The following is a 13403-nucleotide window of genomic DNA, read 5'->3' as shown; positions in this document are numbered from 1 at the left end:
TTCTGCCTGCAGTCAGTCCTTGAACATGAATTGGGATGCAGTGAGTGTTTCTTCTTTAAAGGCTCATATAGGATGCATAACTTATGAATCTTGTTTTAGAAAAGCCTCTGATTCCTTCATATGCTGCCTGTTATTAAGCAGACAAGACATACTAATGCCTCTTCAGCATTTCTACCTGAAAACCATATTAAAAATGTAGTTGTGAATTTTGCAGAACACCCCTCACTCTTGGGATAAGAGGAACAGTCTGCAGCATTTTCCTTTTGTATATCTTGAAGCTTTTATTTTTCAGGTGTAAGTCCTGAAATGGTGAGGCACACTTATCTACTTGTCTATATGAGACCTGTGCTGTTTTTCCTTGGTTTTCCTACTTCTGTTTACCTTTACTAATGCAGATTATTACTCAAGCTATTTCATTCTTAGAACTAAATGGTCACATCACTGTCTCAAGACTGATACTTTGATCTTGTTATGGCAACTCTCATGACGTAGCTAATTTAAATAGAAGCATGGAACAAAATCAATCTGTAACTGATAATTATTCTAATTGCCCAACTCCTGGCCCAGATTCAGCTGACTGCAGAGTCTGTGCAGGTAGTCATTTTGTGTCCCTGTTCCTGCTGTGTCTCATCACTGATGGTGAAGTGCTGGAGGGGGTGTTTGTGTCTGGTGGGCTGTTCCTCAACTTGCCATTTTGCCACATGGGCTATGGAGTAACTTCCCCTGCAATTATACAGGTGGATTGAAGGAAAGTGGCAACTTCTTAAGTGAGAGCTGTCCATTTACTGCAGTGCAGCTGTGGTGATGCACAAACCATGTCATGCAATGCTTCCACCAGGGGCCAGAAGTGGCAGCTGTGTGAATGGTGGCTCTGTGCACAAATGTTTATACAAGTGCCTGTACAAACATGTGCAGAAGATTCTTCTTGTATAGAAGAATCACCCATTCCTCAGAGCCTGCAGCTATTCCACACCATGTATTCACTCCTCAGGGGATGGCAGAGGAATTAGGGACAGAGATGGGCACAAGATGAAAGCAAAACTAACCATAAAATGTCATTTTTCTACTTTAAAAATAATTTCAGTAAAACATTACCTAACTTAAATTTATTTGTAAAATGCTATATTATATATAGCAAGAGCACATCAATATTACAAAGTACCACTGTTTGGAACCAGTAACATCATATTTTCTATTAAGGACTAAAAGCAGCATATTTCAGAGCAACAAAACTTCAGTGCTTCTTTACAAAAGGAAGAAAATTAGTAAGGCACTTCCTCTAGGGTGCTAATAGCAAAAGCACCAGTATCCTTTGAGGCAATACAATAGTAATGAAAATGTTAATTTTAAACAGATTTACTATGCAAGACAAAGGCCTGGATGCTCCTTGGAGCAGCTTGTAATAACACTGGTCTAAGCCAGAACAAAACACAGCAGCATAGTACCAGAGTTTGTATTTTACCTTTTTGCCAACATTATTAAGGAAAACTAACATGACCAGGTTCAAAGCAGAGCAACAGCAGGACCTCCTGCAGTCATCAGAACATCCTGCATGTCACAAGCTCTTTACTAAACCACTAACACTTACTTGGAATGGGCACAGCCCTCGTGGCTGGGCACATATCCAGGCTTGGCTGTGCCCCTTCCTAGAGGGGTCTGACACTTCTGTCCAACTGGTGAGCCAGGAGCCCACCACTATCATTGCTTTTCAACAGCTCCAGAAATATTGGGGAGTTGGGCATTCTCCATGTTGGTAAGCCCAACAGGCAGTGGCTGGAAAACTCAATAACCACAGTGCTCACAGGCTGTTGTAGTCATCTGTACTAATTCTTTCGCTATGAATTCTTGTTTCCTATGATTTCAGAGGTCAGTAAGACTCTACTTACTGAAACTGTTTTAGGAGGTACAAATATGCCTTGGCAAACAAGAAAAATACTCCCAACTCAAGAAGTTAGGCAACCTAGAAAATGGGCAAATTCTTCACATTCCAGTGCATCCTTTTGCCAGCCCTCTCTTTTTCTAACAAAATATCTGCTACTTTACATCCTCTATACATGAGAAAAATCTAGATTTTTTCTTAATTTAGGACTTACTATATTAGCATACTAACTATACTTGAAGCCACACGTTGAAATATCTTTGGATGTGCTGTACTAGCAGTCTTTAAACTTTCAGTAAACGTAAGTTTGTTCCAGTGAACCAAATATATTAATTTCCTGTAGTGAATATTTCTCTATACTACATCCCATAGTCCAAGTTGCTATACCCACATACACACTGCACTCCTGCCCTTTACAAAATAAGTTACACTTACTGACTATTCTGGGTTAACTACTTGCTGGCATGATTGTATCTCCATGGGGTCTCGTCTCACAGGATCTCTCTCAGTTGTTCCCTTCTAGCCTGAGGAATACTGCCAAATCTCTATCCAACACTGAATTGTAAGGATTAAAAAAAAAAAAAAAAAAAAAAAGTTTTGAGATACTCAAACTTTTATAGGGAAAATAATCTTGGATAGGGAGGTGAAATAATTCTGTTGCTTGTTCTTTTTAAAATTGTGAAGAAAAGACAAAACTCTGATCATTGATCCTGTATCCTTCAGAGATGGCAGTGCCAATTCCAATGTCCAGAACAGCGGCCAATCCAAACATCATCTTTGCTTCACTGGGTTTATACAACCAGTGGTTCCCAACACTGCGTTAACTTTTCTTCGCTGACTGTGTTGACGACAACATGGTCGCTGTCATACTGAGTGCCTCCTGTAGAGAGAAATGTCAAAGAGGGGAGGTTATCTTTCAAATAAGAGACAAACACACTAGGTTTCAGAAAAGCTCTGTAAGAGCTGGTGTAGACAATTTATCTTCGACGATAGCTCTGAGAAGACAAATGTATTTTCATCACTGCCTGCTTTTGGAATTTATTTTTGAAACAGTTTTTGAATTAACCAGGATCAGTCTGCCTTATTCTCTCCACCCCTTTAGCAATTCAGTTTTCAGCCTGGATGGAAAAGGAAAGAAACACTGCTGTATAGTCAGGTGCAGCTCCTTGAAGACTGTCACTTCCCAAAAGTCACGCTTGACTATTCAGTTTTCCTGCAACATTGTCAACTGGCTCTAAAAACAGAGTGAAGATATTTGTATGATGAAGAAGGTCCTTCTGCTACCAGACAATACACACGTGACCAAGTCAGAGACAAGGTCTGGCACTCGTTTACTCCTCACCATTATAATCTTTTATTTTGACCAGATGAATCACAAGTCATCGTGCACAATGTATCACCCAATGCTCAGCTGTTTCCACTGGAAGCTGAATGTATCTGAATGCAAAATAGGAACAGTTCTTAGGGGAGCTTAACCTACTGATGTGGTACAATGCCAAATATGTTCTCATATAAGAGCACCATTAATATTCTAACTTAAGAAACTGGTAGGCAAAGACATTTCACTGGAGCTGAAAGTCAGAATTGATGGTTTTCTCCCTCAGATCTAGTATGTACTGCAGAAATGTAGGACACGTGCATTTCCTGCAGTACAACACACCTGCAAAGCAGGTGCTGTTCCCACTGGAAGTAGCCATCTGTGCAAACCATTTATACAAAGCACCGGGACACTCCCACAGACACTGTCTTTTTGTTCTGTACCCCCATTGCCTCACCCTCCCTGACTGAGCAAAAGATAAGCCTGGCAGCTGAAAGCTTATGATGAGTCTAACATACTGAGCTTTGTAGCTAATGTTATGTTTTTGTAGCTCAGTTATGACTCTGAGTGCAGAAATTTTTTTAAAGTGGTGTCTGATAGAACGTAAACATGTTAAGATGGGAGTTTTTTTTCAGTGGATAGAGAGACTATTTACTTTGATATCATGGTGCTCTGGACAAGGCTTTGTGCTATGCCAGTTTATCCACAAGGTGGCATTGGCAACTGCACTGTTACACAACTGCATTCATTTGCTGAGGAATTCTTTAACACACAATTTGTGGTCTGGAATGAATCGGGAGAGTTGGCAGAAATAGGCAATGTTCTTACTAGGCTTTCTCAGAAAAAAAGCTACATGTATCTACTGTTTTGTATTTATTGTACAGATTTACTTTGTTTTAAAGCTAAGAGTGCATCTATACTCCCACTACCAGACCCATCAATTGTAAAGTTCTTCAATTATAAATGCAGAATTGCTTTTAACATGATTCACTGAAGAAAAGGCAATGCAGTAGTATTTCTGCTTGTTTGGAACAGGGTCCCCAGGAAAGCAGTCACAGCACCAAGCCTGATAGAGATGAAGATTTTGGACAATGCTCTCAGGCACATGGTGTGACTGTTGGGGTGTCCCTTGCAGGGCCAGGAGTTGGACTTTGATGATCCTTATAGGTCCCATCCAGCTCAGGATATTCTATGATTCCACACGTTCAGTCCTGTTTAGATCTAAAGTGCTGACTGCTGACTGTGCTATTTTTCTGGTTGGTTTGGGATTTTTTGGGGGTAGTGGTCATTGTAATTGACATAATTAATGTCACAGCATCAACTTAAAATCAATTTTAAAACAGCTAAAAATATTAACAGAATAGAACAGATACAGAAAATGTTTACTTCCTTCACTCACAAAAGCAGTTATGTAAGAACATCTGATTATGCTAATTCTGCTAATCATTAAATTTGCTACTTTTTTAGACCTTCTGCAAAGCTCTGAAAATGAAGTTCAGAAACAGTATCTACACAAATCAAATTACTATGACAAAAGTGACTCCAAAATACACATCAAGTGCTCACAGACCCCAGGCTGCTATGGCAGAATCTCACACTTGCCATATAGGCATAGCCATTAATAAACAAAAGAGCCCCACCTTTTTGCATCTAATCAGTATACAAGCCTGCATTTACATCAGTATACAAGCCTGCCTTTACTTTCCTAATATCCTTTGGCCATTGCATCTACAACTACCATGTAAGAAAATTTTCACTTACAGAAATTAAAGTTAATGAAAAGTTAGGTTGTTCTTGCTTCACCATTTTAAATAATCATATTCACATTGCCCAAAAATTAACTGAGGCTATCTACAGCGAGTGGACACTAAGAATACAAGATAAGCAAGTACTGTGGGTTACTAAATTGTATGTAGGAGAAATGAAATGAAGTCTTAGGGCCTGTATAATTCAGGAGGTCAAACTAGCTGATCGGGTCTTTTCTGCTTCTAGATTAAAGCAACTAAAGCACCATCCTTAATTTAGTGTGTATCCCACTGCAAATACCATGTAATTAAGACCCAATGTAATGAGATAACATTTGCTTACCTTTGATATCTAAAACCAGCTTGGGTTTCATCTTGCTATAAATTCTGCCATCAGGACTAATATGCCAATATTGTTTGTCTTCATTTCGCTCAAATGACAGACCGAGTTTAGAGCCAGGAGTTATAAGATTTCCAACAATTGTCAAGCAGCAATCCTCTGCCATCTGTGTCATCAGAAAGGCAACAGCAATTATTCAGAATGGCTTTACTTCTACTGTCCACTGTTTTTTTTATCAAATCTGAGAGATATCATCAGGTGAGAATAGAATTTAAGAATGAGTTTCCCTCCAGGAATCCATTTTTGCCCCAAACTCAAGACTTATCTTTTTTTTGTTCCTGTTTATGCTGACACTCTCTACTACATGGGAACATTAAAATAACTATGGAGTATCAGACCAAAAGGAACAATTAGCACCTGTCTATAGCAGTGGCCAATAACTGAAGATTACATCAACACCATGGAAGATTACATTGCCAGTACTCTTGTATGAAGTATGTTCCTGGTTATCTCTTCCAGGCTACAGCAATTGCCAGCCCAAAGACTTTTCCATGCATTCCATAATCTTGAATACCCATTTTCTGTCCCTTGTGTGAATTTATTAGTCACTACCCACCAAGATCAAAGTAACGTTTAATGTGAACGCCCTTGTGTATTGTAGCCCTTCCATACTGTGGAAAGCAGTTCCAAATCCCAACTACCATTATTTAAAATATATATATATAAATTAAAAATAATTTGATATGCAAGTAGTTTTATTTGATGCACTCCTCATCCCTGGATTGTTTTAAAGGATGTGTTATCTATGCTATGTTTGCAGAGACTTCAAGCACATTATCCCTCAAAGTGTGCCCTTTCTAGGCTAAAATGTCCTCACTATTGTCTCTTCCTTGCATAGAGGCACTCCATTTCCTCTGAACATATTTTTTTCCTAAACATTTCTAGTTTTGCAGTAACCTTTTCATAAAGAGGACATAACTGCACAGTATCAAGTGTGTGAATTTCACAGGGTATCACAGAAATATTTGCTTCTTTGTTCTACACTCTTTTCCTAGTCACTTGTATTACTTGATTCCAAACATCTGCAAATGTCTTCTTGGTTAAAAAAAGAGCTGGCAAAAATCAAGGTTTTTTCCAAAGAGTGTTAAGGCTGTATTACTAAGTAACAGTCAATTTTTCTAGATAAACAATGATTTTCAGTAGATCATCATAAACTGCACCTTTTAACTACTGCATGCACTTCTGTGGCAGATGGAACACTCATCTGTCGTTGAAATGGCCCTAAATTATTTTACAAGTACTTTTGAAAGCACTTTTTCTTGAAAAAGTTATACTTCTGAGTGTCATAACCTAGAATTAAAGAAAGTTGATTTGGTTGTGAAGTTCTCACTTGTATCTGAAGCATTCTCTAGTGGGACAAGGAAAACTCTTGAGCTTAGACATTAAGTTCCCTAGGCCAGAACTTAACCCATCTCCATGAAACTCATGAAGAGTAAGAAGACCTGCATTCACATCTGTTTCTGAAAAAAGAGCAGAATGACTTTCATATCTTGCTTACTGGTTATCCCACGTACTTGAAACAGCCCTTCCTTGAAAACAAACCTCAGGCACAGCTCAAGGTCACATCTCATGACTCAGTCACTGAGATGACCCAAGCTTACAGGAAGGTGCAGGTTCTTCCAGTGACCTGTGTCTGCCTCCATGCAGGTAGTTACCCACCCAGGAGCTCAGTTTTCTTTGTAATATGTGGTGAACCCAATTTCTGGTTTGTGCAAAATGGATTTACTACCATTCACCAGAAAGATGGCAGAGCTCTGTAGGAGTTCAGTCACTTAAGATCAATGTTGCCAGCCTGCACTCTGCACTAAGCTACCTGATTGCTATACAGCACAAGCCATCTATTTTCTGTGCACAGAAAAATTGCTTTATGAGATACAGAAAAAGGGCAAAAACCAGGAGCATTTATCCAAAGCCATATAATACCACACTGTCTCAATATGAAAACTTGTTGACATGTTTGAGAAGCACCATCAAAAGAGAAGTCTTTTGTATGTCATATTAAAGCTTTTAGCTTACTTTGCATCATTTTGCTGTCTGCATAAATCCCTTTTACAACTGCATGTGTCCTGCAAACATGTCCAAACAATGCCTTAGCTTATTAACAGTAAGATTCTTCCCTCCAGCATAGATGACATAGTTATAAATGGCTCCTTTGAAGTTATACAGTCCTATAGAAAAAGTTCACATGATTCTTTGCAGTCAAGCTGTTTAACAGTATTAAAGTAACTTAATTTTCTTTTGGCTGGCATCCCTACCGAAGACTGTTCATGCTTAAACATTATATGAACTGTGCATACCTCTGCTCACCTCAATGACAATTTGCACATGATTAGTTTTATGCACTGTGAGAAAAGTAGGGCTTCATTTGGAAACTTGTACCGAAGAAAGGAAAAAGGATGGATTTGTCTAATACAGGGATAACCAGAAAACAAACAAAAACCCCAAAAAACCAAAAAAACCCACCCCTAAATGGCTCAAAAGAGTGGGATTTTATCTTTAAGCTTGTCTAAATGCAGAAGAGGATAGTGTCCTAGGGTGACTTTATGATGTTTATATTTTTAACTGTTTCCTCCCAAATTTGCTCTAAACCAGTACAAATACCAACCTACATTACACTAACTGTCCTACTGCAAGGTATGCATAGTTCAAAATATTATTAGGAAGGGTCTCCCCTGCTTTGATACTTTTGCAATACTTTCTCTCAAAATTTCAATTATATCAAAAAAAGTATCATACAACTAGTTTGTATCACCTGAAAAAGCCAGAGCTGATAAAAACAAAACAATGCCCACAAAAACCAACTCCCTACAGAAAGATTACATTATAGTTGAAACAGATTAAGCCTATAAAATAAATGAAGATGTTGCAGTAGGAATTAAATTCATAAAGCCCTATTACTGGAGAGGAAAGGAGAAAATGCACATTGAACCCAAACCTTACCCGACACCTTATGAATCCATCCTGATAAACCCAGATTTGATCATCTGAGTCTGTATCTTCTGCAACCTGAATTCTGAGAAGATTCAGATTATCTAGGTTGCCATCAGCTGACATAAATTTTCCTGTTTCCTTGTTTCGAAGCCTGAAGTACACACGTTTCTGCACAAAACAAAAGCACTCTTTAACCACAATCTCAGCAGAGACAGCAGTTACTGTCAGTGCTGAACCCCAAACTTCCCTCTTTCTTTCTGAAAGCTTAAGTTTTTAATTTGAGAACGTAATTCAGAAGCCCATAAACATGTGGACAAGACAAGCTGTGAGAACTCACCACTTTGTATGGAGAGTTTTAGGCTTTGCTATGCACTGAAATCAGCGCACAGTGGAAAGCTAAAAATTTTTAATTCAGAGCAGAACTTCTCTCTGCTAATTCCCTTCCATATATCCTCTTAGCTTTCATTAAGGGTGCACTTGTGTGGCCTCTTACACATGAACACTTCTGTTCAGACAAGTTCTCAGCAGGGCAGTCAAAATGCATTATTCCTAATTCTGCTTAAGGCTATGCAAAGACAAAGCTATGACAGCAAGCAAATGAAGCTGGTTACAGGTACAAGTAACCTATGAATTAGGAAAAGCTGTTTCTCCAATGAAACCAAGAACCTCAAATGTTAAAGCTCCCAGGACTGCTGCACCATTGGACAAGATCACATGGAACAAAATATTATACATATTTACAGAACAAAACATATTTTTAGAACATGAGTGCGTGACAAGAATAAATTTTGCATTAGATTTGGAAATTATTTTGCCAAGTAATAAGCAGGGAGGGACTTTTCCTCTTAAATCAACACAAAATCACTACTAACTGAAGTATCTTTTTTTTTTTTTTTTCCATTTTCTTGTTGTTCCATAAATAATGCAGACAGTACAGACAGTATGCCAGCAACCAGTCTCGGTGCTAGTTACGAAACAACCTAAAATCATTTCTATATAGCAGTTATAGCCATTATTTATTAATCCTTAATTAATCCTTATATGCTGTCTTCTGTACTTTGGTTTAAAGGATGCTTAATTAACAGTTTAAGCCGTGTAACTGCAAAGCCATGTAGCATATTCAAACAGCTTTCATTACACGCAAAACTCTGGATTTCTTTACACAACTGCCAATGCTGAAGTTTGTCACATGCCTGTGACAAGGCTGTAATGCTGCTTACAGCTGCATAGTATCTCCCCAACCCCATGACAAGATGTAAATTAGTGCTTGACATGTCATGTCAAAGGCCACTCACCTGCAGTAAGGGTCTCAGAGAACCTATCTGACAAAAGCCACTGGCTTTATACCAATCTGGAATTTCATTTGGTGTTAGCATCATCTGACGTCCCCTGTAATTACTCTGTTCATAAATTATCCATCTATGAGGAGAAAAAATAAGACAATGTTTTAACTGCCAAATTCTGCTTTGGAATCAATAAATGAGTTTAATAGAAATCTGTCCCACAACATAGTAGTGTTTAGCTTTGGAAAGCCAATTACCTTCTTTGTAACAGGCCTTAAAAAATAATAAAATAACATCCTGATTAAGGTCAGCCACTCTGAGATGGGTACACAGGAGTTCTAATTTTAGAATCCTATTATTTAAAAATTACAAGCTGAATGAAGCACAGCATTTTCTTGGGAGAACCCAACTTTTAAATGCCATTTGTTTTCAGGAGGCACTGTGACTCCTCAAGGAGCACAGATCTATATGCAGTAAATGCTACATTGCTGCAGGTGCAGAACCAGCTGGTTTGTGTGTCTGAATTTGGACAGGCCTGGCTCACATGAGAAAGAACTACTATGGATGCAGACTGGAACAAGCAAATACTGGAAACTGCAACAGGGTGAACTTCTCTTGGGTATTTATTGAGAGAGTTTTATTTCATAACATCTCTCTTCTTTCCAAATACCTGCAAGGGGGGTGGGGAAGAGACAGAGCAAGAGTGCACATCAAAAAAATCTGTTTAGCATTCCCTAACATGCATCCAACTATGCTTAAAATCACACATTGAGTGTAATCTATCAGAACCCAACTTCTGATTCTCCATTATTGACACAGCCAGCGAATTATGTCTGGGCTTCAAAATAGGCTGCCATACAGTGCAATTTCTAGTTTTCTCACAGTGATGTGCTGGGACTGTCTGGTAGCCATGGGGGTTTGAGTACATGAACACTCAGGTTACCTCCCTCCTCTGACTGATTTGTCACCAGACTTCTCCATCCAGAAGCAAATTCACTTTAATTTTGGTGCTTTTTCACTGCCTAATACACATCTATCCCCAGGAATTATAAATGGAGGTCTCTAAGTGAAGGCAGAGAAGATGAAACTCTCTTCAATAAGGGAGGCAGCAGGGGCAAGGAAGCTGTAAACCCTGTATTTTGACACATTTCAGCAGCTGACACTGCTATAATGAAATCCAAATTTACATACCATAGTCTATGTTTCCAGTGATCCACCACAAAAAAGAACCCCACATATATTAATTGGACAGAAAACATACACAATTCACAATTCCATTACCTGCAATAATGATATTGGCAAAGAAGTAACTTGATGTTTCATGTTATGGAAAGTGAGAATCAACTATATTGTGGTTATGGTGAAAGATACTGAAACCTTTGGAGGCTTCACAATACAAACATGTACCTTTTCTTACAACCTTTGTTTCAAAGTTCAGTTCAGTGTGCTAAGAAAACTCTTTGACCAGCTTATCCTGATGGGGAAAATTATTTACTCTACAGATTGGCTTATTAGCTATCCACTTGAGGGCAGTCTTAAGCTACCCAACAGCATCTCTCTAGCACACACCTTGGAAATTTACCTCTTCAAAAGAACACATTTAAATGCAAAGCAACAGTAACATGGACCTATCATTGAAACAAAAACAAAAAAACCCAAATGACAAAAACCACCAAAACTGGGGGCAAGTATCTCAGAGGTATAGGTTAACAACCTATAGGTTAACAACAGGGAAAAAACCAAAAAGATAATTTAACAGATATGCTGGAACCCTAGATTATAGGACAGTAAATTTTAAAAGCATTATTAAAAAAGCCTCCTAACAGCTTTTAAGCTTCATGACAGAAATTTAAAATGAAGTAAACTTCAAGACTATTTTTTACATAGTCTTCTAGGGTATGTTTAGAGAACACAACTGCTTAAATACAGCTACCAAATCTAACCACTAGATTCTCATCCAATTCCTGAAGTAAAGGGACTATTACTACTAACACCAAGAGAGGTGAGCTCATGGTCTGATTGTACCTCTGTGTCCATAGCAGAGGTTAAAGGATGACCATGAAGACTTATTAAAAAAACATTTTTAACTTGTAACACAGATCACAAACCAGATGATTTTTTTACAACTGAGACATAAACCAAGAGCAGAGAAGTTGGTTTTAAGGATGCTATCCAAGCTGATTTTTATAATATGGCATGAGAGAAGACATGAGTTTTTCTGAGAGCTTTATTCAAATTCATTTCAACTCCTAGCAAAGGACATGAGTCAGTGATAATATATTGTTGAGACAGGATATGAAAATGCTCTGTAAGATGAAATGGCATTAATGCACTGCACACATTATGATATTCTAATTTTACATTCTGTGGTTCCATTACACCTGTAAGTACTTCATTCTAAAGAATCAAAAGGTGATTTTAAACTTACATGCCACCAAGGACTTGAACTGAAGCTATGCGAGGATTGTATCCCAGGAACTGCAGATTTAAGATTTCTGTACTGAACTCGATTTTCTTTCCTTGGAAACCCGTCTTTTCAAAAAGAGCTATGCAGGGCTCAGACAGCTCCTGCAAAAGGAAGATAAGTGCTTTTATAGGATGTTGGAATTCCAGATGGTGACTGTGAAGATCAGTATGCCACATACTCCTTTTATTTCAGAGGTTTCTTCTGGATTGTTTAAGATCAAAAACCCTGAATGTTTCTGCTCTTCAACTCTCTAATTAAACTTGAAAAGTCATAAAAAAACCTTATACAAAATACAGGAGGGATCTGCTTACATGGAACACAAAGCTTCCTTATCTTCAGGCACAAAGACCTCTGTGGCTGGTTCTTGCACAATACCTTAAGTATGTTTTAAAATACATTTTAATCAATGCCATATCTCTCTTGCATTGCACTAACCCCCACTCGTGGGAATTTTCATACAAAGAGCTGAACAGACAGTAAGATAATATTGATTTCTACAGCTTCAAATGATGACAGCCTTGTCAGCACTGCTTATCACTTACTGCATTAATTTTTAACTTTTACAGTAGGTTACAGCAACTTCAATCTCTGACTAGACAAAAGATTCAAGATCCATACTACTGAAGTAAAAATTAACGACAAGTAAAAACTGTAACATTGGAATCCTCCAAATTGCTGTGGGGAGATGATTCTTCTTCTCTGTCAAAATGCTTCTGATGTCAGAGGGATTCTGCCCACACAAAACTCTCTGCAATACTGAATCCAATTTGAAGGTCTTTTGGAAAAGGAACTTTGGACTCTTTTCTGTGGGGCAAGGTATCTGTAGTGGACTGAAAATAACCTGTCATAATGAAGGCCTTCCTGTGGAAGCTGGGAGGTAGGGTTTGAAATTCCCCAGGGTAAAGTCAATTAAGCCTGAGTGTCCTGGTGCTACAGTGTACACTCATAGACAGAAATGACACTGCCACTCCCTTTCTCACAAATCTTCCAGCCAGCCACTGCATCAATCCAACGCCGCAGCCAGAAGAGCTCCTTCCTTCTGGCAGGTGTTCAGGGCACTCACACATCAGCTGGATCGGGAACGCCTGACATGACGCAAAGTCTCGACAGACTCCCGTCCGCCCTCAGGCATGCAAACAGGCCCTCCAAGGCAGAGCTGGCTCCATGCATGCGTGGCAGCTCATATATGCATGCTTCCATGGGAATTTATTAGGCAAGACCTCCCATCTACCCATTTCTAACAGTGCTTAAATTCCTCTTTAATCTTCCTTTAGATGTTTAAGGGCTCAGATGACGGCGTTGCATGAGCGTCACCATTACCTTCACAGCAGTCCAGTTTATCACAGAGCAGCTGAGCTCTGCTTCCTGATGGCACACATG

General features: G+C 38.7%; 1 protein-coding gene across 2 annotated transcripts in view; it reads right to left on the bottom strand.

Moving 5' to 3' along the window:
* Positions 1–1032: 1032 nt before the first annotated feature.
* The window catches only part of CRYBG1 (crystallin beta-gamma domain containing 1), a 96648-nt gene continuing 84277 nt past the window's right edge, over positions 1033–13403 (bottom strand). For both annotated transcript variants that reach the window (XM_071446784.1, XM_071446793.1), the window contains 5 exons: positions 11985–12124; positions 9569–9692; positions 8283–8441; positions 5286–5448; positions 1033–2759 (listed from right to left, as the gene is read on the bottom strand). In XM_071446784.1, the coding sequence (XP_071302885.1) occupies positions 2671–2759; positions 5286–5448; positions 8283–8441; positions 9569–9692; positions 11985–12124 (675 nt within the window). In that variant the 3' untranslated portion in view covers positions 1033–2670. The remainder of the gene's footprint in view (positions 2760–5285; positions 5449–8282; positions 8442–9568; positions 9693–11984; positions 12125–13403) is intronic.

The sequence above is a fragment of the Agelaius tricolor genome, unplaced genomic scaffold (assembly GCF_023055355.1).
Source record: "Agelaius tricolor isolate 1412-34295 unplaced genomic scaffold, bAgeTri1.0.p SCAF_1, whole genome shotgun sequence".
In the NCBI taxonomy this organism is placed as follows: Eukaryota; Metazoa; Chordata; class Aves; order Passeriformes; family Icteridae; genus Agelaius; species Agelaius tricolor.
This window is presented reverse-complemented; position numbering and strand designations above follow the sequence as displayed.